Source organism: Papio anubis, chromosome 10, assembly GCF_008728515.1.
Source record: "Papio anubis isolate 15944 chromosome 10, Panubis1.0, whole genome shotgun sequence".
NCBI lineage: Eukaryota > Metazoa > Chordata > Mammalia > Primates > Cercopithecidae > Papio > Papio anubis.
Window position 1 is genome coordinate 62491568 of NC_044985.1, and position 27130 is coordinate 62518697.

At 36.9% G+C, this 27130-nt stretch overlaps 2 protein-coding genes across 51 annotated transcripts in view; both read right to left on the reverse strand.

Moving 5' to 3' along the window:
* TTN (titin) overlaps positions 1 to 19833 on the reverse strand; it is a 272676-nt gene extending 252843 nt beyond the window's left edge. For 39 of the 50 annotated variants that reach the window (XM_031651870.1, XM_031651840.1, XM_031651848.1 and 36 more), the window contains exons 1-13: positions 19627 to 19833; positions 16974 to 17077; positions 14606 to 14809; positions 12870 to 13157; positions 12300 to 12385; positions 11961 to 12205; positions 7423 to 7753; positions 6901 to 7053; positions 5913 to 6053; positions 4598 to 4723; positions 3233 to 3370; positions 2508 to 2645; positions 1890 to 2027 (exon numbers count right to left, since the gene is read on the reverse strand). In XM_031651870.1, the coding sequence (XP_031507730.1) occupies positions 1890 to 2027; positions 2508 to 2645; positions 3233 to 3370; positions 4598 to 4723; positions 5913 to 6053; positions 6901 to 7053; positions 7423 to 7753; positions 11961 to 12205; positions 12300 to 12385; positions 12870 to 13157; positions 14606 to 14809; positions 16974 to 17064 (2079 nt within the window). In that variant the 5' untranslated portion in view covers positions 17065 to 17077; positions 19627 to 19833. The remainder of the gene's footprint in view (positions 1 to 1889; positions 2028 to 2507; positions 2646 to 3232; positions 3371 to 4597; positions 4724 to 5912; positions 6054 to 6900; positions 7054 to 7422; positions 7754 to 11960; positions 12206 to 12299; positions 12386 to 12869; positions 13158 to 14605; positions 14810 to 16973; positions 17078 to 19626) is intronic. The other 11 variants (XM_031651871.1, XM_031651825.1, XM_031651873.1 and 8 more) reach the window with 10 other exon arrangements.
* CCDC141 (coiled-coil domain containing 141) overlaps positions 19705 to 27130 on the reverse strand; it is a 249619-nt gene continuing 242193 nt past the window's right edge. Inside the window, exon 26 of the mRNA XM_009182528.4 lies at positions 19705 to 25319. The gene's annotated coding sequence lies outside the window, so the exon portion shown is untranslated. The remainder of the gene's footprint in view (positions 25320 to 27130) is intronic.

Here is a 27130-nt window from a genome sequence, read left to right on the forward strand (position 1 = left end):
TCTAGACGTTTTAAAATGTTAACATCTTTGACAGATAACACTAAATAAATATATATTATTTTGATTGTAGAGTGATCACATTTCCACCATATCTCATTTGAAACTTTTAGCCAGTCTGATATGAAGTAGTCAGGTTAAGTCTTAATTTTATTTTAACAATGATAAAAGAAACTGTCAAAGAAACTGTCATTTGACTAAATATCACACAACTGAAATATTTAAATTTTGTTCTTAATTTTAAACATATGGAAAAATCTTAATCATGGTAGAATATTTTAAATTGAGGAAACATCTGTCTGTTTTTTCCTTGAATTATTGTATATCAAATTTATATACACACACTTATTGGTGGACTACAAATGAGTACGCTGGTAACTGCTTTTATTTCTTAGTGGACTTTGGTATCTCTCATGTTTGTAACCTAGAGAAGCAGGAAGACAAATTGGACTCGAATATACCAGTTCATACCAGGTAAATGCTGAGAATAAATTTAGGAGACATAAAGAAGAGTATTATATAGTCTGACTTTTCACTACTAGAAATGCTCACTGTTCAACTGGAGGATGGACTGAATCTAACCATCTCTACTGTTTTATTGATCAGTCAAGCAATTAGATGGAACACTGGAAGCACAATTCATGACGGATGAAAAGTTATGAGAGTTGATGATGAAATGGGATGAAACAATACTTGTCACCTCCATTGCATCAGTTTTCATCTCTTCTTGGAAAAGATGTATTTGTTCTTGTTTAACAGCAAATACTTCTCTAGTTGTTGGCGGTGCGGCTGATTCAGCAGATTTTGCAGTGGTAACTACTACTTTAGGTGTAAACATTTTCTCAGCTTCCATCCTTAGCTATTTTTTAACAAGAATAAGATAGTGAATTCATGACAAAATTTGAATGGAAACAAAAATAAAAAGTTAATCACTCATGAAGTATGTTGCATAGTGGAATTTCTATGATTTATGAGACTTCTGTAAGGCTGATATGCCATTAAATGTTAGACTTGAGTAAAGGTTTAAAAAGTTTATCTTATATCATGTCTTAGAAAAAAAAAAGATGTAGAGTTAGAAAATGACATTGAGGGAAATACAAATAGGATTCAGGCCATCCTGCTAATGAAATGGGGAAACTTTAGTTGCTAATTTTCAAGTGGTATATTAGCAATAAAGAATACAATTAGGTAAATGGCTCATTTGGAGTAAATGATAGTCATGGGAAACAGTTTAATTCATGGATATTTCATAGCTACAAATAGATACAGTAATCTTTTCATGGCTTATGTGTAATTGTTCTGTTTGGATACTTCCTTCTCTAGATTTTAATATGCATCTTGTTTAGCTTTAGTGGGAGCTGCTACAGCAGGCATTATAATTTTTTCAGCTTATCTTCTCCTGTGATATTTATAGGAGGGAAAAAAGATAAAGTTTCATACAAAGAAAATTATGGGTAATTTACTGAAATAAGTCCATACTCCATAACATAATATACTGAATTTATGACCCCTCAAAACACATATCTTCTTGACAGTGATTAAGAGTCATCATTTACTTATACAACTTTGTGTTTTAAAAAATGTTCATGGGCCTCTTAAAATTAGCCTGCATGCAATTTTAATCAACTTCTGGGAGATTCCCAGATGTTAATAAAATGTTGAAAATAATGGCGAAGAGATAAGTGGAGAAAGGGATGTGTAGTAATATTAACAATAAATCTTTTTTAGTTTCCAATTATTTAATTGTCTAAAAAATAAATTCGGTTAATAGTGACTCATACATAAGAAATTCAGAGATTTGATATTAATGTATTATAATAAGGAATTTCACATGATATGTGGTATTAATGTATTATAATAGGGGATTTCACACTTGGAACAACAATAGTCACCTTTCCATGGGTAACTTGGGTTTGTTCTTGTCTAGTAGCCATAGTTTCTCTAGTTCTCAGTATTGTTTCTTGTTCTTTGGCTTTAGCAGTAGCAACTGCTATTGTAGACAAGGCAGTTTTCTCAGCTTCCTTTCTCATCTGATTATTACAGTAAAATCAAGATTTAAGTTGAACAGGGCTTCGAACACACATAGTATGACCCTTCCCACTTCCTCATGGTGATGCAAGATGGTTATTCAGGGTTAAATACACAAGAGAAATTAACTTTCACCTGGCAATGTCTACATATACTGACTGCAAATCACAAAACTTAGAAATGTTAGCTATTTAAAAACCTCTAGATGAGTCCCTATGTCGCTTTTTAAAAATTAAGCTAAAAAATGCTAATCTTCATGCAAAGAATAATGGTGAATAAAATGAATTATAAATGTTACCGAGGATGAAAATCAAATGTGCAGATAAAATTAATGATAATCAGTTGCATATTTACCGTTTTGTTTTTAGTTAGGGGTTTTAAAAGGCAAATACAGATTAATAATTCATATCACATTGTAGTTAATAGTTTACTAGAAATTAGTTTAAAGATGAACTTTTCACAGCTCAAATATCTGTATTCACCTTTTCCTGAGTTATTTGAACTTGTTCTCTTTTGGTAGCAATGCCTTCTCTACTTCTTGATACTAAATCTTGTTCTTTGACTTTGGGTGTGGCAACTATGACTTTAGGTACAACTGTTTTCCTAGTTTCCTTCATTATCTGATCACACACAAAAAGTAAGAAAATAGTCATTAATTCCATAAGTCTTTAATAAAAGAAACATAAGTCAAAAAGAAAGGAGGCAAAATTTCTTCCTATTCAAGGAAATTTTAATTACACTAAAATATATCATTTGAGCTGCTGTGATCATCCATACTGTTTCACTGGCAAAAATATCTAAACAATAAGTCCAGTTTAAAAGAAAAAAATGTGATTAACAATAAAAGACTAATGAGTGCTCTTTTGTATTTTTCACATTTTTAAAATTATAATCTATAAGACATTTCAATAGCACTGTAAATAGCACATTTTTTTGTATTATGAATTGACTTATTTACAGACATCTGCTTCAATAGGAAGATATTAAAGTGAATTATTATATTATATTAGTAACAAGCCAAAGAATGTCTGAAAGTTAGGAATGAATTGGCGGTGAAAGGTAGCTGTGTGGGGAAAGAAATTTTCTATTTGCATTATAAGAAGAGGTGAAAGTGAAGAAGTGATGATTAAGATCCATGATGGAAATGTAGGTGATTTGCAAATGAAATGGTGCAAGAGTGACTTTCACATTGGCAGGAAGTCATCACCTTTTCATGACTTAGGTGCATTTGATCTTGTTGTATGGCAGTTTCTTCTTGAGCTCCCGGGACTGTTTCTAGTTTTGTGGACTTTGCAGTGGCAACTACCACCATGGATGCAGCAGTTATCTCAGTTTCCTGTCTTATCTGATTTTTAGAGTAAAATAAAGATTTGAGTTTCAAAAGATACAAAAGAAATGGCACGACATCCTTGAAACATTCAGGAAAATACAGAATGCTTAGTGGTGAAAGATAAAATGTCAGATTTCCATTTTAGGGGCCTACACTTGTGCTTCAGACATAGACTGCTTTCCTGAGGTATGGTCTTCTTTTCTGCCCACATGCTCCTTAGCAAATTGTTCTAGAACTGAAAATATCTCATCTTGAGACGTGTTGACATGTTAGCGATCCTGGTGGTTGGCTGCTGACAAGTGGCTGGAAAACTATAGGCCAGCTGAACTTGCCAGTCACCAGCATTGCAATGGCCATGGGGATTTCTATGCCTTTGATTATGCCAAGTAGGGTTCTTGCTACATTCAAAGTGTCTCACTCACAGTAAGGAGAGGGAAATTCAGTCAGCAGCCTCTGGTCAGCCTTTTAAGTGTACAGGGTTCTCAACTGGACCTTTGAAGAAAGTAGCTCTAAGATCAGCAAAGAGCTTGAGTTCAAGGAGGATGAGCACAGGTGCCCTCTTCAACATGGAAGAATTCAGATAAATGCCTCTCTCCTGACACTTAAAGGCTTGATTTCACATACGGGAGAGACGTGGATTTTAATGATACTGAGATTGTCCTTACACAGCTCTAGGGCACAACAGCAGCAAACGCTTCTAGGTCACTGTTTATCAATCATGATTTGAAGGTTTTTTTTTTTTGAGGAAGTATTCGCTTTCGCCGATGTCTGGCATTTCCTCACTTTCCCTTGCTATTTATTCGGGGTGTTTATGGCTGATGTATGTGTGTGTGTGTGTGTGTGTGTGCATGTGCACACACATGATGTGTCTTACAACTATGTAAAGTTTGTGCATTACGATCTAAGTGACTGAGGGCTTAGGCTATGCACAAAGAAACCGACTGTCCCGGTGGGTAACTGCATTGGCATGGTATCTATCATCCATTCATGTATGGTCTAGAAAGTTCATAGATGTGCCCTAAACTGTTCTGTAGACAGTCTCCTGAAAACTGATCGAGTGGAAAATAGTGCAATGTGAACATAATTTCCATCTTGAGTTTCAATGCTAGACATAGAGGAACAATAACAAAAAATATACAACAAAAGACTTCTCCATTTTTGGTTTCAGTTATAAGCTACCTGCAGCTGGCTGTAATGTGATATTGTCAACGAACCACAAAATATTTAGAAAATCGAACTTACTGTTTCTTGAGTTACTTGTTTTTGTTTCGTAGTAATTTCTCCAGAAATTCTAGTTTCTTGTTCTTTGGCTTTAGCTGCCGAAATTACTACCTTTGGTACAAATGTTTTTTCAGTTTCTTTTCTTATCTGCAAACAATGATTAAAAAAACTTTATTTCCTGATGCCCAATGAAATGATATGGTGTTTATTAAATATAACAACATAGGGATTTGAAGATGTAAAATCCCTTTTCTGGAGATGTCACTAAATAAAATAAATAATCTCATGTTCATAAATAAGATCATGCTCTTTCTCTCCCTCAACTGTACATTATGTAGGCTGCTTAGAGAAAACAAAGTTTAATTCAACACTTTGTTTTGAACAGGAGAATTGTAGTCTTCTTTAAAATAACTTCCAATTTTTACAAATAGATCTATGGCAATATTATTCTGTACTAATTCTGTCATCTAAAGGTAATCTTAGAATATATATCAGAATGGAAAGCTTTAGAAGTAATTTTGTCTGATCTTTTTATTTTCCATGTGAGAAATCAAGCACGGATAATTTATAATCTGCATTTATACAATAATTTTGTCTTGTCAATTTTCCTAAATACTGTGAAGAATGCTGTTTCCATCTGGGCATCTAAGTTATATGCGTGTATAGGGGGACAGTTTTCTCCATTTGCCTCTGTGCTGTTCTCAAATATCTCATCACTGAAACACAGAATCTCAAGGCTGAAAGAGACTTGAAAGTTCATCTTCTCAAACCACCCAACTGACAACTGGTTCCATTGGCCAAGAGCTTTACTAACTGGCCTTTTCCAATCTGTCCCCAAATGCTGCCAACCATGGGGCTGTCCTTTTCACCTTTTCTGGTCATTTGGCTTGTTAAGGCTATGCTGTCCATTCCACTTCAAACTCATGTGTAAATGTCTTCCCAAGTAGCCAGGAAGCAGTTGCTAAGATTCCTAAAGCAAAGTGAGTTCAGTGTCTCCTCCACTTTTCCCCATTCCTGCCTCAGCATTGATTTCTTCCTCCTGGTTTTACCCATCTGTCCTCTCCCTATAGTCATATACTTACATCCCCAGATCAATGTGGTGAGATCCCTGGTGTATGTTCACAGAGTTCTTTTTCATACTCATAAGGGGAGCATTCAGGGACACTACCAAACTTTGGTATCCAGTACCCAGAAATTTACACATACAACAAGGGGATTTTATTAGCATGCTAACAACCATATGGCCCAAAAAACAACACTCTTCATGGTAAAGGTGATTATCTGTGTTGACCCCTGTAAGAACCTCAGTGAATTTTAAATAGAAAACCATTTTCACCTGCTCATGAGTTACGTGCATCTGCTCTTGCTTTGTGGTAATTACTTCTCTGGTTCTTGATTTTAATTCTTGTTCCTTGGCTTTGTCGGCGGCCACTACTACCTTAGTTACGGCAGTCTTCTCCGCCTCCTTTCTCACCTGCTTTTCATAGAGGAAAGGAAGAAAACACTTTAATGCATCTTACATAAAAAGTTCAAGACCAGCCTGGCCAACATGGTGAAATCTTCTACTAAAAAATACAAAAATTAGCTGGGTGTGGTGGCCCACACCTGTAATCCCAGCTACTCACGAGACTGAGGCACAAGAATCACTCAAACCCAGGAGGTGGAGGCTGCAGTGAGCCGAGATCATGCCACTGCACTCCAGCCTGGGCGACAGAGTGAGACTCTGTCTCAAAAAAGAAAAAAGTTACAATAATCTGTCAGGATCTAGACATAAATGTCACACAAGAGAGGTAAGGAGGAAAGCTGGAATGATTTTAAACTATAACAGAAGATCTATTCAAATACGAGGTGGGACATTATCCTGGATTTATAACACTGTTCTAGCTATGAATCAAGTGTCATGTTTGTTTTGAGAAAAGTAAAAACAAAAGTCCTTTGGGGAAACTTAGAGAAATGTAATGCCTGCCCTGAAATAGTAGTTTCCACGTCCAGTGTGTGCAGTGACTGAGTTCTGGAATTGACTGCTCTCTGTTTCTCCGGCCACCCTTTGCCTACCTTGAATACCATAGTTGACTTTCGCCTGCTCATATAGCCCAGGTATTTCTGGCCTACGCTGCTCTTCTGATGTTCACATTGTCAACACCTTTGGTATCTCAGACCACCTTTTGCTCAGAAAGTTCTAAAAGTCTGGGCCCTGCTGTACTCAAGGCTGTCTTCAGAATGAATTGAGCACTGCTGCGTGCAAAGCTCAGTGGATGGTGGTTGAGTAAATGTGCACTGAAGGACGCGGCTCTGCGGGTGCCTCATGGCAGCCTCACACGTACCTGTTCTTGAGCAGGTTGGACGTGCACAGCAGTCGTGGTTGTCCTCTGAGCAGTCTGCTCTACAGCGCTGATCACTGGTTCTCTCACTCTGGCCATATCAACGGCAGCAACAACAGTCGCAACAGCTGCACTTTTGTCAGCATCTTGTTTCACCTAGATTAGAAATGACCAAGTAGATTACTTTTTAAAATGACATGCCCAGTAGAAAATAAAAAAGCATACTGGAAAACTGAGCTACCTAGAGCAAAATACACTCATATATAAGCATTTATTATTGCCAAGAAATATAGAGGCTGTATCATTAAACCCTGTACTTTATGGAAACTTCACAGATTGGAGCTTTTGTCCTAATTAAAAATGGTTTTACAAAGCATGACTACTGAATTTGGTCTTCAGTTGCTGCTATATTTTTATGTTCATATGCATTTTTCCTCCAATTTATACAGACTGAGTTTCTGGCAGAAATCCACTTGGAGAAACTAGAATGTGCAATAAGGAAAAACAAAACCATTCTGACAGTACCTCTTTAGCACCAGTGGCAACAGCCTCTGCTGCGTAGGTAGCACTGGCCGACACACTGGCGGCAGCACCCGCAGCGCCACTGATGGTCATTTGCTCCTGGATACCGTATCTCCCTTCCCATCTCTCTTCTGTCCTGATCTGAGTAGAGGTTGTCAGCGTTGTCTCTCTCATCTCAGCCTCAGATGAGGAGGCCACGTATCCCTCTTGCTTCCAAGGGGGTGGCACTTCGGGACCTGTGGCCATGGTGGATGCCTGAGTCTTACGCATGAGCAATGGAGACCTAACAGACCTGATGGGGGATGTGGAGATTCTTGCTGCCGGAGACACGGACCTGAAAACCAAAGGCAGAGGTCAAGAATGTCAAAGCAAGTAGAGGTAATTGGATGTGAATCATGGATGAAAATCTGGAAGTGCTTTAAGGCAGAGTTTTAAAATGTGTGCCTCCATAACCTATTCAGAGGGTAAATAATGTACTTGGAAGTAATCTGTTTTAAATCTCAATAAACCTATTCTTATATGCTGTAACCCTGTAAGAGAATCAGCTTTAATTCCAAATAAGCTGGGGATTTTGTGCCCTGCACCTTCTCACATTAAAAAAAAAAAAATCACAACAGAAAAATCTACTTCTTTAATATGCAGCCAAAGACAAGACATGTCAAATCCAGCAACCTCTGTATTCCCAGTTCATCTCTGTATTTCAATTCTGGGGGGTTAGAGGATGTCAAATAGGTGTTATAAGAAGAAAGGTTTTTGTAATCAAAATGTTTGTGCAACTCTTGACTAAGCAGCTTAAGCCTCCCCCCTCCCCCCCTTGCAGGACTTCCCACAGCCTTTACTATGTCAGTATGCCTTGTGAATTTCCAGGACAGGAGGACACATTCTCAGGAAGCTTTCTGCAGCATGTTGCTGGATATAGGTTGTGCAGTGCACTTTGCAAATTGCTGCTTTAGCTAAAGTGTTTGTGGACAGCTACTTTTAATTTCCTCCGTATTTGTTTGCACACGCCCTCCTTGTATTGCACTCTGGACTTATTTTAAATATCTTTAGAGTTATTGTGGGAATTGACTAATTTAAAAACTAATGATTCTGTGATTTTTGGTTAAATTGATAAAGTTGCTTCTTCCAGAATAGTTTTCATTGTTTGCTTTTTAGATGTATCCAAAGTGCAAGTAGCATCAGTTGAAGAATATGGGTGCTAAATCCCAGCACTGATGGCCAAAAAAGACTATTTCTGATCTATAGCAATAATTCTGGGGATTGGACTACTATTGTAAGGTAAAATTTTTTTCAAAACTAATTTAATTCTTAATAAGGCTTATTACATTTTCCTCTCTAGGTGGCAGTATTGCCCTATCATTGCATTTTATTAATTCTGCATATAAGAAAATGTTTATAAATACATTCTGTCACTATCTAGGATATTTAGCTTACACTGATCATAAATGAAATGATTATTCTAATTAAGCTCAAGGTACAGTTGATATTTTCTGTAACTTACAGAGTACCTTAACAGTACATTACAACATTAACTGGTTTCACGAAGAAATGTTTATTTTCTCGAGGAAGGGCTTTTTTTGTGTGAAAATCCATTTACATTTTGTAAATGAAATCGTAATCAAACTAAAGGAAAATCTAGGGAACAAGTCTCTTTTCTGAACACGACTGCCTTCGAAATATAACCAAAACCAAGTTAGAATAATGTGTGGTTTCCACTAACTGAAGAAAAGCAAAGAGACATGCACTTTTAAGTTTCAGCCTGTGCCTTGTTCTTGCTGTACTTAGTAAATGGGTTTAATTCGAAAACAGTTAAAGACAAGATTAGCATGACATGACTGATTAACAGCAGGTCACAGGTAAGCCCATAACTGTGAAAATCATTGTAATTTTGGTCATTATAGGAGAGTGCTTATTTCTGCACTTACAATAAAAAATAATCACCTGGTCACAGCAAGATACAATGCACCTTATTCAATGAAGTATGTTTGCCTTTCAAGATTAAACTAGGAGATATTTAGAAAGTAGTCTATTTTTGATAACCATTATTTTCTCTGCAAATTGGCATTTTATTTCTTAATTATTTGAAAGCAAAATTTGGGGGCAATTTGGATGGTTATTAATGAACTTTCAAAACTACTAAGATGGTCAAAATGCTCCATGGGATCAGGAACACTCCATGATTCTAAATGACCCTTAGGCTTGGGTTTTAAAATATAGTTAGGTTGTTATCTCCTCAAGAAATTGCATTTGGCTTGTGTTGTGATTTCATGGTGTGCAAACTTGGATTTAGCCTGAGACTGAACATTTTTTTTATTCAACTGCTAGACATGTTTTTTAAAGTAAGCTTTTTGTTCAAGGTTTCATGTTAGTGTTTGCCAATATCTTTACATTTTTGTGGCTAAAACAATAAAATTTGGAAAACATCTAGCATTTTTTTCCCACATATTTATTGGACTTTTACATTGCCTCTCATGTGAAATACTTTTTTGTATCTTTTGTCTTTTTTTATTTGTGTAGTATATTTTCCTTTAAAAATTAATTTATGGATGATTTTTAATGCATTTAGTGTATTAGTTATTTGTCATAAGTGTTACAAACATTCCTCCAGATCCATTTCTTTCATTTTGCTTGTTTATGGGTCTTATCCAGAATAAACATACATAATTGTGTATGCTATATACTGTTTCTAGGCTGGTATTGTCCACCTTGTAGCCATTTTATGTTTATTATGATACTTTTATGGCAGAGGCAATGAAGTACCTTGAGGAGGAGAAACCTCTTAAAATGTTTTCAAAAGTTCTGTTTGGTTTAGTGATGACCTTTTGCCATACATATATTTTGATTTTTATGTAGTTGAATCTGTAACTGTGTTTTTAAAAGCTTTCGCCCATAAATGCTTTTGCAAATTGTCTTCTCTCTTTTTTTTTATTTTTTATTTTTTGACTATTTAATCAAGCTGAAATTTACTTTGTAAATAGTGAGAGGCAGAAGTTTGTGTTTGTTTGCTTCCAGATGGATAGCTAATTGGACCAGCATTCTTTATTAAAATACCTCTTCCTCCCCTGAATTGAAAGGTCACTTTGCCTTTTGAATTCCCTATATACTTGGACCTATTCTACTTGGATCTCTTTCTGGACTCTCTGTTTTGTTCCCCCGGTGTATTTTTCTATTCATTTACCAATACCATACTGTTCTGATTATAGTAACTTTACAGTATGTTTGAATATTATTTAAGCCAACTATCTCCTTATTATTCTTTTATGAAAAATTTTATTGGCAGGGAACATCATGTGTTTTTTTATTTCATTTAAATTGATCAATAAACACTTTTTGGTTTGCTCAAATTTTGTACATTTTTCATTTCATCATATTAAAAGTTTCATCATGATAAACTAAATCCCAAACTTTCAAAACTGTTGTGGACAATTTACACTTGATTATATAATTTCTGAGCCCTGATTATGATACATGATCACCTTCTAAAATACTTCCATATTAAGTAAGCATAGAAGTCCATTTTATTTTCTAGATAAAATAACAGAAGCATATGCAAAATACTTAAAAGGTTTTACTTACTCTCTGAATATAAGAATATTGGCATAATTACTTTATATTTACAAGGTACTTTCAACTAATTATCTCACTGAACCCCCAAAATGCAGCTTGAGGTCATTCTTATTGTGATTCTCTTTAACTTACAGATGACACAACTGAAACCTTAAATAAACTACTTAACTTCTTTAATTCCAGTTATCTATCAATAAAATTGAGGATAATAATTCTTACAGGTTGTGAACATTTAATAAGATAATGTATGTATAGTTCCAGTCTGACAGAGGAAGTGATCCATATATAGTAACAATTATTTTATTATTTATACTTATTGCCCTAAATCAAACTGTTAAGTGATCAGGCTGATTTGTCCTTAGGGCTTTCAACTCTAACTTCTGTACTCTTCTCCTTTCATTGTGCCATATTTTGGCCCCTAAAGTAGATATTTATTACATGAAATATAAATAAGAATTCAGAAGTTTTTAAGGGTCTTCAATTTACCTGTGGACAGTGAGGATTTGTGAAAATCATATTCAGTAACTTCTTGGTTTACCTCCTTTGTCACCTGCTACATTTTTGATTGCATGAAACTTACATGGGAGGAGGGCTGGGAAGTGCTGGGAAGAGAAGGGCGTGGTCCCTAGCGAGGCCTGTGCCCACGGACCTAGGTGAGGACAGGCACTGCTGCCTTCCTGCCCAAATGTTGCATTTCCCAAGATCACCCTGACCTGCCACGCCCCCACCCTATGCCTATAAAAACCCCTGAGACCCTAGTAGGTAGACACACAAGTGGCTGGATGTCGAGAGGAACACGGAGCCCCATAACCTGCCAGTTTTTATGCTCCCCTAGAGGTTTGAGCAGCGGGGGACACTGAAGAAGCGAGCCACTCTCCGCGTCTCATGCCCTGCGAGGGGGCAAGGGAATCTTTCTCGTTTCAAAATCTAGTTCCAAAATGTGCAATAACCTGCTCTTTCTATGGAAGCTTTACCTGACCGGCGATGGGGTCGGTGCCCGCACGTGTCTGACCGGGGAAGGGGAGTGTCTTATGGGCGATGGGGACTGCTGCCGAGCCAGCTGTGCTTTGGCAGCAATGGACGGTGGCGTTGGGGATCTTGATTTTGGCTTCGGAGGAATCCTGGGAGGTGTTTTATGTGGCAGCTGTTGCCCAGCGGCACCATCTATGACCATCTCAACAGTTGCAATTGATCTGGCATCAAAGTGGGCTTCAATCTTCTGTAAAAGATTAAAACAAAGCCCACGTTGAGGAGGAATAGCTGGGGACGCAACAGCCTGAAAGGCTTGAAAACCAACAGTATAGAAAAAATACCTTTTCAATTCGGGTTTGTCTTGATTCTGAAATCTGAGCAGTCGAAACAATTGTCTTTGTCTTTTTAGCAGGTACTTCTTCTTCACCTGTGGGAAGGGAAAGATGAATGTTTAGGAGGGGGCACAATGACCCATTTTAAAAGACATTCTGTTAATTCTGACTACAAAGTCAAAAAGATTTTCTGGGTATCCCAATGGAGAAAATTGCAGAAAGTTTTAGATTTTGCATGAATATGAATTAGGTTTAAAAATAGAAAACATTCATTACTAGATAAAAATTTACTTAGAACGATTTTTAAAAATTTCATTATTTGCCAATAATTTGGAAATGTAGATCACTTAATTGAAACCCTTTCCAGTTTATAATGAGATTCATAAGCACAGATTGCTTCCATTCTGCGCTCCTGCCTAGAATCTCAGGGACTTTTCATGGGTGTCGAAAAGCCGGCTTTTATATTAGCTCACAGCCTTCTTCCCAGGGCTGCGAGAGGTGGCAAGTAAAGCCTTGGTCCCACTTCATCACAAACCAGCTCTCTCCCCTTCTCTCTGTTCCCCAACCTCCAGCACATGCCTTGAACCAGCAATTCAGCAGTCGAAGTAGCTCTTCCAACGCTATTGGTGGCATTTACTGAATAGGTCCCTGAGTCTTCAGGGTATGCTTCTGCAATCAGTAAGCTGTAGAGCTCGCCTTCTTGTGAAATTTGGAAATCAAGGGAGCTCTGGATTTCGGCTCCATCCCGGTAGAACTTCACCACAGGTGTAGGGATTCCAGTCACTCTCACTTGGAGTCTCACTTGGCTTCCTTGTCTCACGGTCATGCTCTGCAGTCGTTGAACGAAGTTGGGTGGTGCTGTCTCAGCTGCGGGGGCAAGAGAACAAAGTCAGGAGTGAGAGCCAGGGTGCTCCCCACAAGGTAATTTTTAAACAGTCACAACTCCAATTCCAAAACCAGGTGATGACTCGCCAATCTAAACATCCTTAGCTGTCCTTGAACCCAGTTCACCCAGCGATGACAGCAAGAATGGAACCAGGAGATTACAGAAGGCTTTCTCACCACCCTATTTTATTTTATTTGCTTTGTTTTGCTTAGCAGTTTAGGCCAACACTTTTTGTTTCTTTGTTTTAAATAAAAGGTCTAGATTTTGTTATAACATTTCTTGAGACTCTTTCTGGCACTTCCCCTTCAACCTCACATCTAGCTCTCTATTAATATGCGAAGGCCATGTTGCATATTCCAGTAAGTTGCATTAAAATGAATTCCAGTGGTTGCTATGATGGGTGCACCTGTTACTTAAAGAATCACTACATTTTTAATTTAATTTTTAAAATCCTAAACTTTCTCCAACTTGATAGGTATTCAAATAACCCAAATATTTACTTGCATTTAAAATGTTAATCGCAATAATAACATTACTTTAATTACATTACAGAAAGAGGATTTTTTTGGTTATGTTGAAAGAAATTTTTTACAAGTGTGAGGAGTGAATGGAATTAACTTTGACATGATTTTGAGTAATAAACAACAGCAGGTGCTGCCAAACCTGTGCATTTTCCATTCGTGAATTTTCTGGGTACATGCTAAAGTTCTACCTGAAGTTACTTGATGTGGTTTCTGTTTAGGTCAATTATAGCCCTATAATTGAACCTCACTGAATGTACAGTTTATTGGATAAGCATATGTAACTTTATGTAGCTCATGTAGGATATTGTTATAAAACATGTAAAGGCATGCAATATTCTGTATAATAATGTCTCACTAGGTAGTAAAGGATAGAGAAAAACAACAGGCCACTAAGATTGGTGATAATTTTTCTGGGGAAACAGTGTCATGTGTTTGAATAATAAACAAGCATTTGTTTTCTTCTGGGTATGTTTACATGCCTCTTAAATGGGTGGTCTGTAGACCACCGGCATCAGAATTATCTGGATACTTATTAAAGTGTGAATTCCTGGAGATTCACATTTTCCTGGAGAATATGTCTTATTCCTTAATAGACTTATAAACAAGGTTCCAAGCTTTTCTACTTGCTGAGAAACATGACTTTCAATATTTCCTTAACATACTTTTGAGTGTTTAATATGTGCATAGAGAAACTGATTCTCAGCCACTTTTATGATGTACCCTAGAGGAAAATTAAATTCCAAAAGGCAAACAACTTGGTTACAAATAATTCAGCCTCCAGTAGACCCTTCTCTAGTTTAAGAGCTGCATCTACCTATGCCCATAGCTTTTTCTGGACCCCTTTCCCAATTTGCCAGAGATGTCCTCTGAGGGAGCAGAGGATTGGCAGGTCCCCACCAGCCTACCTTTCACGAGAAGCTCAGCAGTACTAGTCGCTTGTCCAGATCCATTGGTGGCTCTCAGGGAATATCGTCCACTGTTGGCTTTAGTCACGGCGGGGATCGTCAGTTTAGCGCGGCCATCGCTAAAGGAGATCTGCACGCCGGGCAGAGTGGAAGTGGAAATCACCTGGCCATCCCGAATCCAGCTCACCTCAGGAACTGGAAAACCTGAAGAGCAAGAACAATTCATCTTTAGGTTTGAGTGGGCACCGCAAAGTCCTCTGCTGTGTCCCATCATGTTCACTGCCTTGTCCCAATCTGTAAAAGCTTTCCAGCATGGAATGCCACTTAATGATAGGGAAAACCCAACAGTTGCATGATCAGTGTGTAAACTTGCAGACCATTAGGAAGGCAGGAAGGGAGGCAACTGAGGCCAAAAGAGGCCTAATGATTTTTCCAAGGTCCTTCAGCTAGCAGTGACACAGAGGGGACTAGAATTTCCTGCCTTCCTGCCTAGGGCTCTCTCTGATGCAATTTAATAGACATCATTAAAATCATGAAAGGGACTTATGAAAATGAAGAACCAAGGAAAATTTGAAATGAAAAGTGACTGTTGTCCTCCTTGAGAGCAAGTGAAGAACAAAAGCAGCAAACTGATCTCCAGGTTCTGCCTGACAGGCCCAGGAGGCATGCCCTCCTCTCTCTGTGGTTACAGGGACACTGTCTTCTTGGACTCTTCTGCTTTCACAAGTGCAATCAGTAAAAACATTGTAACACAGACAAGCAATTTCTCATAATAAGAAACCTAGTCTTTCAGAACAACATGTATCATTGGAATTGCAGCTGGAAAGCCAAATTCTCTTTATCTGCCATAAATTGTAGAGCCGAGAACTACATGTCCATGGTTTGAGGTTTTAAATATATTAAAACTCTGTACATTGAGAATGTATGAGGCACATTCAGAGCATGATTTATTTTGCACTTGGCATAAAGGTTGATGCTTTATCTACTTAGACTGGGAGGTAAAGATAATCTAGAGAAACTCTATTTTGTTGTTTATACATTAGCCAATCTCCCACTATGGCCAATTAAATAGTTTATTGGACTGATTTATGGGTATTGGATATTTTCAGTAGTGTCTTTGTAACAATTTATTTGCATATAGTTTGAAGGAACAAGAAGATATGAAGTAGCCAGATTCCACTACTTCTCAAGGAGGCAAATTCCCACTGAAGTCATATGTGTTTCAAAGTTCAGAAGTTACTGAGTGCTACCAGATAAATAAGTAAATTATTTGGAAGTCAGTAAGACTTTATCATGCAAGAGGGAATTTCATTAGTCTATATATGTACAATAGAAAATAAGTAATGATTATATGATATTTGTGCAATGTAAAATAAAGTATTATCCAGTTATGAATAAGATTGGTGCATACAATAGAAAAAAAGAGAAAAAAATAAATATTATTTTATATCTTTATCATAAGCCATAAAATTTTTAAAAAGAAGTGGGCAATGAATGATGGAAGTACACTAAATTAAGAATTAAGCATGATTTTTTATTAATCCATATCAATCTTACATGGCTAGTTATAATACTACAGAAAGATAAAATATTGATTAATTTTAAAATTATTTACAATATAGTTCATAAACTACTCATTTTTTCATAAGATGATACCATTTTTTTGAACCATCCATAAACCCAGTTATGAGGAAGAAAAAGAAAGGCAAAAAAGAGATGAACTTCCTTTCAAATAAAATTCTAGCATTAGTGTTTGCTTCCTTTTAAATACAGAAACCCGAGAAGCATATTATTTTCTGTCATTTCAAAATGATTGGAGTCTTTTAACTCATTAGAATCACTCAATAAAGACTGAAAATAAAATAATAAAATAATGAGGAGTTGGTTAATTACTGAACAGCTCTGCCTCTGAGGAAAATTAGATGCACTGTTATTTTGCATATGAACCAACTGAAGTTCAGGTGTCCAGAGCAGGCAACCCAGACCGCCTACCCAGTGGCTCTGTGGCTGGCTTCTATTGGGCTTGAGTTCTTGGCTTCCAGTCTGGCTCTGCAGCTGAACCCAAATATAGAATGACTAAATTTGGTCCTACTTAGCTGCTGGATTCTAACAGCAATTTTAATCCAACGCTAATTATTTTTGCTTTGTGGAATAACAAATATGAATAAAACATTTTCAAGCCATTATATTGTCAGATTTTGTCAGTACTCTGTGAATGGTATACCCTTAAAATGACCTTTCCATAGTGTTGGACTAATTTACCGAAGTGAAAGCAGGGCTTAAACTTGGCATCAAGTCCTGCACTAACGTTAACTTACTGGAGAAGAGGCAAAGGAAAAAAAACAAAAGTGTGGATGTGTGAGCTTACCACTAATGTGAGCCTCAAAGGTTGCGGTACTACCCTCCAGTACCACAACGCTTTGTAACGGCTGCGTAAACGTCGGTGCTTGAGTTGTCATCTTTCTAGGCACTCTGGAAAAGAAGAGAAAATAAATTAGGGTGTCCCAACTAAGGGTCACTCTGGAGCTGCTTTGCAGATAGCAGAGACACATGTTCCTCCAAATGGATTGCTCCATAGGTCGTCTATGGGCCTAAAGTGATGGACAGGTCTTCTCTTTTGTGGTTTGAACAGTTTTGCATAGTTCATCATTGAGTTTACTTAAAGCCTAACCCAAAGAAGCAAGTATAAGGGGAAATGGAAAAAAATATTAGCCAAACAGAGCAAGGAATGAACCCTAGTGGTCAAAGAGGGAATATACATTCTTACTAATAGTGGAAAATCAGGTTCACAGTTGAAGAAAAAGAAAACCACAGCAATGCAGGGTTAGTGAAGTGTAATTAGAGAGACAAGACATGTGATAAATGTCAAATAAACCTCTGGGCCTGGCGTGGTGGCTCATGCCGGTAATCCCAGCACTTTGAGAGGCCAAGGCAGGAGGATCACTTGAGGTCAGGAGTTCGAGACCAGTTTGGCTAACACGATGAAACCCCTGTCTCTACTAAAAATACAAAAATTAGTCAGGCGTGGTGGCGCATGCCTGTAGTCCCAGCTACTTGGGAGGCTGAGGCATGAGAATTGCTTAAACCCAGGAGGTGGAGGTTGCAGTGAGCAAAGATGGTGCCACTGTACTCCAGCCTGGGTGACACAGTGAGACTCCATCTCAAAAAAATTAAATTAAATTAAATAAACCTCTGCATCAGCTTAATGTGTAAGTGACAATTATTTAAAAAATTTTCCTTTTCCCCAATATTTTTCATTCACTCTATATTTATGAAGTTGACATTGATTCAGACATTATCTGATTACTTAAAATAGTTGCCAGAAGTAAAAATCTGGACTTTGCAATTTATTTCCTGACTGGAAAAGCTTTGGCAAGCCTTATCAAATATGCAAACTTTTCGTAGACAGCATACGGTGCTTTTTATTTCTTAACATTTCTTCATACTGTAACTGTGCAGTAAATGTTGCTACTGCTGAAGTAAATATTCAGAAAAATTTAAATTTTAGTGAACAGGCCAAAGTTTATTATAGATCTGAAAGAAAAATGCTGGCTCGAGTTCTTAATATGGAACAATTTGCAAACTTTGAATAATGGAAGGCTGGTGTAAAATGTAGATGAAGTGAAAAGGCCTATGCTTTCATAAAGTAAAATATTCAACATCAAAGAAACAAGTATGAAATTTGCAGTTAAGTCATTTTAAGTGCAAGAAAGTACTTTGCCTATCAGTTTCAGAGAGATTATGTGAAGAATTTTCTGATGCATAAATACGTAATTATTCAACATGACTATTCTGTTCTGCAATAGAACATTTCTGAATTGTCCATCACTTCGTTACTATTTTTCATTAAATTCTTTGTTTACTAAAACTTCATGGAGCAATAATCTTCTCAGTGATAATTCTGTTTCTTATTGTAACTTTCTACTTAGTTAAAACAATGAAACCAGCATTCTCTGAGACAATAAAATTTATATTTGGAAAATTCAGATAATATCCAAAAGCTTTCATAATTTTTTTTGTCAGAAACTCCTTTTCGTAGCATATTATCTTTGCGACGAACAACTTTCTGTGTCTAACTTTTTCTGTTTACAAGCTAGTACATCTAAAAATATCTGTCTTCTTAGATATAGAATACTTAATTATATATCTATGTATTACAGGCATTGACAATTAGTAATTGAATTCTAGGAAGATGAGAAATCAAAGTGTATTTAGAAGTAAGAAGCCTTTCCTTTAAACATTATTTCTTACCCTTCTTAGCATCAACATTTATCTCAAAATATATAATTGGACTGTGCGCTGAATTAAAATGCATGAAGAGATTCTGAATATTTTAGAAAACAATTATATCTTTTTATTCCAAATCTCTAACTATGTTGCAATTAACCAGCTTAAATTGATCTTACATGCCTATTGTCTAGGTAAATTTTGTTGCTTTAGCACTTGCTCTTCCCAGGCCTTTGTCTAACTGGGGCTGAAGGTATGCATCTAAAATGTCATGCTCTTAAAATAACCTCTCCTAAACTCTCCAAGGTTGACTGACAGCAGGCAAGTGTTGTGTCACTGTCCTGCAACTGATACCTCAGCAGTTGATTCCCTTAAAAAGTCATCAGGGTGTAGCTGATACCACATGCATTTTATCAGAGCTATTCTTGGTGTGCTTCACTTTATCATTGAGTAACATAACCTTGAACATTCTCAACAGACAAAGAGAGTCTAGACAAGAAGTAAACATTTTTCTCAACATTTCAGACCTCAACTTTTAGAATATGAAGTGAACTTAAGCAATTTGAATCATGGAATCATTTAGCTGATATGCTAAAGCTTTCAACTTTTTAAGGAAAAATGTTCAGACATTTTAAAACAGAATGTAACAAGCAGATTTAAATAATGGGTCAGCACTAGCAAGAAGTAGTTATACAAACACTTCTACAAAGGCATTTAGCACACACAAAGAATCCGAAGCCAGAGATCAATAAGAAAGTGACTCTACTATTAAAATAAGAAAAGTTGCTACTCACCTGATTTCTCAAGAGTGCCTAAAAAGGGTGGGACTAAGCCCAAGGTTGCTTCTGAAACGACGTCCTATGGAGAGTTGGTTTTTCTGACCATCTCCGACATGAATCGGTGAGCCTCTAATCCTAAAAACAAAACTACACAGTCAAGACTGTGTAGTTTTGCTTTTCTATGCAATCCCTACACCCGAGGCGAGGCTGGGAATGCACGACTGCTGAAGAGCCAGGGTCTGGCCTGCCCTTATATTCACCAGATCTGCTGACAGCCCCGCATCCTTAGGCAGGGCCCTGGGTGATTGGCTGTCTTAGGAAAGCATGATGGGAGAGGACCTATTTGGTAGTGTCACATACCACCTGTTCTTCTGATTGACAGTGCTAAATTTAGTACCTCAAAGGAGACTTTACCAAGGAAATAGAACTGTATTTAAAGAATAACTGTGTTGAGACTCAGAGAAGAGAATTGGTTGCTGATGTTAAAATCTGAAAATGCAGGTCTAAAGAAGTGTGACAGTAGATAGCAATTGTGGGCAGTTATACAAAAGAGTCCCAAACCTGAGGACTCTGCCCCAAGTCAGGTCCCAGTCCGGTTCCCTTCCCCCATAAAACAAACCAAATGGACCTGTCAATCATGACAGCAGATGAGGGAATTTATCTCAAGTATGAGGCTTCACGTTCTCTGAAGAATCAGTTGCTATAAACCTTAGTGTTGAAGAGAGCTCATTTGTACTACCTACGTTCTCCAGAATCCACTTGTATTTCAGGGACAGTTACACTGATGTTAATGAGCTTATTGCTTATACAACCCTGCAAGAAATAATGTTGAAAGGCAAAATTGGAACTCTGCTTAGGTTAGTCTACACAGTACAATGATTTCACCTTTGTCAGATTTCATTTTTGTCTGGCATTAATATTTACAAATATGTGTGCACTGCTCCTTAGTAAGTAGCCAGGTCTTATGCTTAAATCATCCATAAGGTTCTTTTTCCAGGCACATGAATGCTGTTCTGCTAATCTCTGGAGTTTGCTGTTACTAATGGGAAGTGGTTAGGAGATGATAGAGTTGCTATTTTAGGACTGAATTTAATTTCAAGCAAGAGATATTTCAAATACAAAAGAGCACACCAAAAGATCTTTATAATGACTCAGCTGAGAGATTTGTGAAACTCTACTTAGAGGGAAGAAAATTGTCTTGTTGATAATAGAAAAAGACTTTTATCAATAAAAGAGACTAAAATTTTTAATTTAAGTTAAATTTCTTTATAAATTTATGTAACAAAAATATTCCCTGTTATGGAAGAATTTGGTCATGCACTAAACTTTTCAATTTCTTGAGTATTTCATATCTTATGTTTATTTATATAGTGGTTAATATGTTAATGTTTAACAGAGCTTAAATTTACTGACAACTAATGTAGTATAGTTTTATTAACAAGATGACACCATGTACCTATTTAAACATTTTTCTCCTTTACTTAAGTGGTGTATCTGTATTGGTGGCACCATTTCCACCCCCATAGGTTGCATCTGCTATAATTCTATTTGATTGTTTTATTCAGAAACAACTGGTTTCATATTATACACTTTGAAAATTATTCCCAGTGAGAGATTTGTGTTACAAAGAATCTGCCAGTCATAAGGCAAAGAAACAATAGAAATATGTGATCTTTCTGTTTTGGAGTATTCACCAACTGGTTATCTATTTAGGATACATTTGTGCATGTTTGTGTGTGTGTATATACTGTGCATGTGTGCATATTTTTAGACTCGTTTGATCTAATGTGAAGCAGATTAATGTTGTATTATGTTCGTTGGAATTAAAGTCAAACCATTTAAATTCTTATGGGAACTAGAGGGAAGAAGTGACTATAATCTGGAAGCCTGCGTCATCTTGACATGATGCAATTCAGGTAACTCAAGAGCCAAGAAGACAGACCATATGTTATAAACCTAAAGTCAAGTGTCTTTCCTTTTAAGATGATAGTCTAGTCATTGTTCTTTGACTTTGCTAGATCTTGCCTCCCAACCTACACCTTTCTCTCGAGCTGGATGCTTCCTGCCCTCAAACATCGGACTCCAAGTTCTTCAGTTTGGAGCTCAGACTGGCTCTCCTTACTCCTCAGCTTCCAGACAGCCTATTGTGGGACCTTGTGATTGTTTGAATTAATACTTAACAAACTTCCCTTTTTATATATATTATATACTAGTTCTTCCATATATATATATGTATGTACACACACACACACACACACACACACACACATATTAGTTTTGTCCCTCTAGAGAACCCTAATACACCTTGCAATATTGTCAGGATCCTTGCCTTTAGGCCTTTATATGTTTATATGACATTCAGAATTAAGAAAAGAAAAAATGAATGAACAAAAGAAAAAAGAAAAGAAAGGAACAGTATATGACATTCAGAATTAAGAAAAGAAAAATATGAATGAACAAAAGAAAAAAGAAAAGAAAAAAAGAAAAGAAAAGAAAAGAAAGGACCAGTCAGTAAATAACTAATATTCTGCTCTGAAAAAGAGTTCTTATTATTGGAATAGTAACGGACAGTATACGATATCATGGTATGCATTAGTTTTAAAATTAAATATGCCATCGTTACAATTAGTAAACTAGTCTTGTGGAAACCAAATACTGGGCAGATTTGGGGAGTTTGCTGATGCAGTAAGATCTCAATTTACCACCCTAACAGTGGGGAGGAGCCACATAGATAATCCCAAACAGCTGATAATTCAAATGTAATGTACTTAATTTGGAACGCATGGCATGATTCTCTCTTTGAGCACAATATTCAATGAAATTCAGTAAATATTTATTAAACATATACTCAGTGCTGAGCACTGGGATAAATTATTATGATTTTGGATTCTGTCATTATTTGTTGATTTGACAAATATCTACTGAGTGGTGACTTTGTGCTGGGCATTGTACTAGTGATGGCTAGGCAGAGCTGACCAAGAAAAGACAGTTACAATAATTGTGCTCTTAGAGATTGTGGTCTACATAAACTCCTAATGAATGCTCATTAATCTGTGACTGAGACCAAGTCTAGGATATATGTAAAACTCAGGCAGTAACTCCAACTACATAGCCAGAGTTTGTTTACCTTATATAGGACCATTTACAAAGGAAGGACTTACTGGGAGTTATTTAAGAAATGGATACAGTTTTTAAGGCCGATGCCAGGATACTAGAAGAGAGTAAAACTAATGTATCTTATGACTGGTTAAATTTTTTTGTGTGTTCTTTTATTGTATTAAACACAGTTGAGGCACAGAGACTATAGCAATGCACACAACACACAAAAATACATGCCCTCTAAGAGTTTACATTTTCGTTAGCACAGTAATATTAAGTGATATAATATCTGTAAATTCCTTTCCACTCATAAAACATATCAAAACTGAAATATAGGCTCATCATGGAGCTATTTTTAAACAAGGAAGTAGAAAAGCAAATTCAAGAAGTGCACAGGGAAAAGCCTGCTGACGAAAACAACTTATTCTAATGGAAGACAGTCTGTGTTCTTGGAGTTATAGAGGCAGAAAAAGCTACACTGGGAACGTGGGAGGCAAGAAATTGTTGCTTACAATTTAAAAGAAGACTTATTGTCCCATTTTTTCCTACATCCAGCTATAATTTCTTTAGAAGCAAGATCAAATTAGATTTCCACAACTATTTACAAGTGTACAAATAGTCACAGATGCATTTAACACCACATCGAATACAAAAAGATTATTTCAGACATGTAAGATATTTTTACCAAAGTAAGAAAGGTAAAAAAAAAAAAAATAAAGTCTTGAATGTCTCAGTAGCACTGCTGTTAGGGGCACTCGGAATTTCACTCCTACTCTGCCTGGGTTTAGGCAACTCACTTGAATCTCTGTCTCAGATTTGTCAGGTCAAATTGGTGATTATGATCTTGATTTCAAAGAGTTATTAGGAAGATTAAATAACAGAATGATCGTGGCAGTGTCCAGGACCATGAGAATCTGACACACGGTAGGCATTTTGTTTGTTTGCTGCTGCCAAGCATGACACTAAGAAAATAATTTCTGTGCTTGGTTGTATTGATTTGCTAAATTATCTCTGACTACCTGATAAAATACACAAGATAGTATATTCTAAGAAATCTTTGAGAAGTCCAAAAGTGAGCTCATGGAATAAAGCACATCTCATGTCCTTCCCTGAAGGCCCTCAGAAGGTGACATGACATTTGTATGTGGATTAAAGCAAAGCCCAAGAAATACTGCAATCTTAAAAAAGAAATAAGTTGGGCTTCTGAAAGCCTGTGGCAGGTAACTATAATCCTGATTAGATCCAACCACCAGCAAATGCTCATTGGAGGGGATACTGCTGTCAAACATCAAGCTTTACACATGCTGAAGGGAAGCAGCCAGCCTCATTTTTTCCAGTAACCACTGCAGGCACGGCATCCGGGGACAGGGATTAAGGACTCTTTCAGGGTCAAAAACATATTTGGGAGCTGAAAAATAAGTTTTGCTTTGAAAACAAAAAGAAATCTGCAACAAGGAAAATAATGGATGTTTATCAAATACCTACAAAAGAAGATATGTCAACTAGTCAACTGCACTTGAGATTGGTATATTTCAATGCATCTGATAAGTTCAGGGATGGATTTTCCAAAACTAAAACAATCTCTGTGGGACAAAAATCTAAAAATGGCCCTAAAAGAGGCTCTACAGTCTCAAAAAACAAAGGTAATCTTTGAAAGATTAAAGGCTCCTTGAGCCTTAAATTATGGTTCTTTTTTATGTTCCTATGGAATTCTTTAGTTTTTATGTGTCTGTTAAAGAGATTTAGGCCTTTTTACCTTTGTGTTTTACCCCATCTATTTCAAATTCCCAGATAAATTCCTCTTTCTCCCATTTCCTCACCTAATCATAATAGAATATTTTTTTAGCAAGCCCTTACTGTATCAGCAAAGTGTGGGGTGCTATCATATTCTCTGTTGCCCCAGCCCATCCCATTTGCTACCTACCCTGCTCCAAGCTACTCTGTACCTCTGGGAGGCTGACTCCTAGAGGAGTCTCCTTGGCCCTCTGGCTTCTCATATGGTTCAGCCAATGGGAAGTGCTTAAAGAGAGAAGCTGGAGTATTCATTCCCCCTGCTTCCTCCTTTCCTGGCCATGGTTTGAACATGCCTTCCTCTACTTGTGACCATGCCTTCCTCTACTTGTGGCCGTGCTCTTGTGACCCCTCTCCTCCAGATTCTTTCTTTGGTTCCAGGAACTGCTCCTTTCCCCAGTGTTTTTAGTTAGGGCTTTGGACTGTTGCTATCTCCAGGATTCTTCAGCAGCCCCCATTAGTTTTCATTACCCTGCTACGCCTTGTAATAATCCCTTCACTAAGCTGTCTTCAGTTATTCTTTTGAGGTGCATGTGCTTCCTGCCCTGACTGCGACCTGGCTTACTCACATAAAGACAACATTAACAACTTATCTCTTTTTCTTAAGCTAAACTAAGTCAAACATTTACCTTCATTGCTAAGTTATAGTTTCCATTTCCAATTGACTTCTTCCTTACCCAGCTTCTTCCCTACAGGCAGCACATATTTTTAACATCATGTTCAGACTTCTGTTCATTTCTTCCTCCTTCTCTCTGTTGTTCTCTCCCTCTTTTCTTTCCTTCTCAAGTGTTTTTTGAGTATGTTCCATGTACCAAGAACTATAAAAGATACAGATGATGTAAGGCCCTTTGCTGAGATATTAGTTAGAAAGACAAGAGAGTTATGTAACAATGCAAGGACAGACAATAAAAGGTTAAGGGCCAGAAAGATAAGAAACACTAAGTGCTCAGAAATTCAGAGATGCAAGAGAACAGTGCAGAGTGAAACAAAGGCACAACTCCTCATGGAGAGGATCACTTAGGTTGGGTGTTTTTATTTCATTTTACAAAAGAATTGAAGCATTTCAGTAAAAAGCACATAAAATATGATAAAAGAGAAATGGAAATAAAAAATGCCTTTGAGAGAAAATAGAAACAGAGTAGAAAACTAAAGCCATGCCAAATAACAACATAAGTTCACAATCCACAAAGGCCACTATATTTGCTGTAGTTGATCTTTAGGTTGGTGATGAGCTTCTTTAAAGTTAAAGAAAAAAGAAAGTTATAATTCAAAATATAGAGTAGAAAGCATACCAATTCCTGGGGCACATGCAATTTTCTAATGCTAAATTTGTAAAATGTATAATGTACAGCTTTATAGAGTAGGCACTAAGGGAGGTACCTAGCAAAAAGTCCTTAACAATGTACCTGTAGTAGATATAGTGACTTAATTTGATATGTTGATATTTTCAGTGCAAGTTTTAAACAAAAGTTCAGGGCATACCAAAAAGCAATTCACTGAATGCAACTGAATGAAAGGCTAAGGAAATATAACCCAAGTTTAAAAAATTAAGAATAGGAGTGAGGCTCTAACCTGATCCATGGTAGGATTTAGATCCAAATGATCAAAATCGAAACCAAAATATGACTGCAATTCTGGTGTTCTGTGTGCTTGATTGTGAAGTGATTGACATTATCTTTAAGGGTTTTTACTGAAATTCACATTTCCTGGTATAATGTAAAGGTTTCCACATTTTCTCGCTGTCCTTAATGACAACAATCACGACTTTATGCTTACCAAGTAGTTTATATTTTCGAAAGTAAATTCAGTTCTCATTTGATAATTACATTCTTGGATTGTAGAATATTGGTGTTAGGATGGTCCTTAGGGAAACTGAAAGGATTGTCCTTTGCTAATGTCTAAAAAGAGCAGGCAAACATCCTGTGGAAGGTCAAGGTGAAGTACAAGTATGTCCCCCTGAATGTTGGAACATGCTGCTACATGCGAAGGTTGAAGGCACCAGCTACACATTATTTTTGATGAGGTCATGGTATAAAAGACCTTTGAAGAGGAAGCCATGTCATGTATTCATGTCGGAACCAGTGTAGCCACGTTGACTCCCTCATGCCTCTGTTTCTAAGATTTTCACCTGAAGACTTTAGTGGATAATATGAGTATGAGCAGAAATTACCATTAAAAAAAGAAATTCAGTGGATGAATCAGTTTAAGCATTTCATTTTTAAGTTTCCTAGGGTGAGAACTCTGTGCATACCAATGAAATAAATCCAGCAGGGTGCAAGTTTTTACATAATAGACCTTTGGCAGTGAAAGATTTAACCTGTAGGTTTGACACATTGTGGATAACACTATAGAGTCATAGCATTTAGTTTTGAGGAAGTGTGAATTTGAATTACATGTATTATATATGATATGGTTTGGCTCTGTGTCCCAACCCAAATCTCTTATTGTAGCTCCCATAATTCCTACATGTTGTGGGAGGGGCTTGGTGGGAGATGATTGAATCATGGAGGTGGGTCTTTCCTGCGCTGTTCTTGTGGTAATGAATAAGTCTCACGAGATCTAATGGTTTTAAAAACAGGAGTTTCCCTGCACAAGCTCTCTCTCTCTCTGCCTGCTGCCATCCATGTAA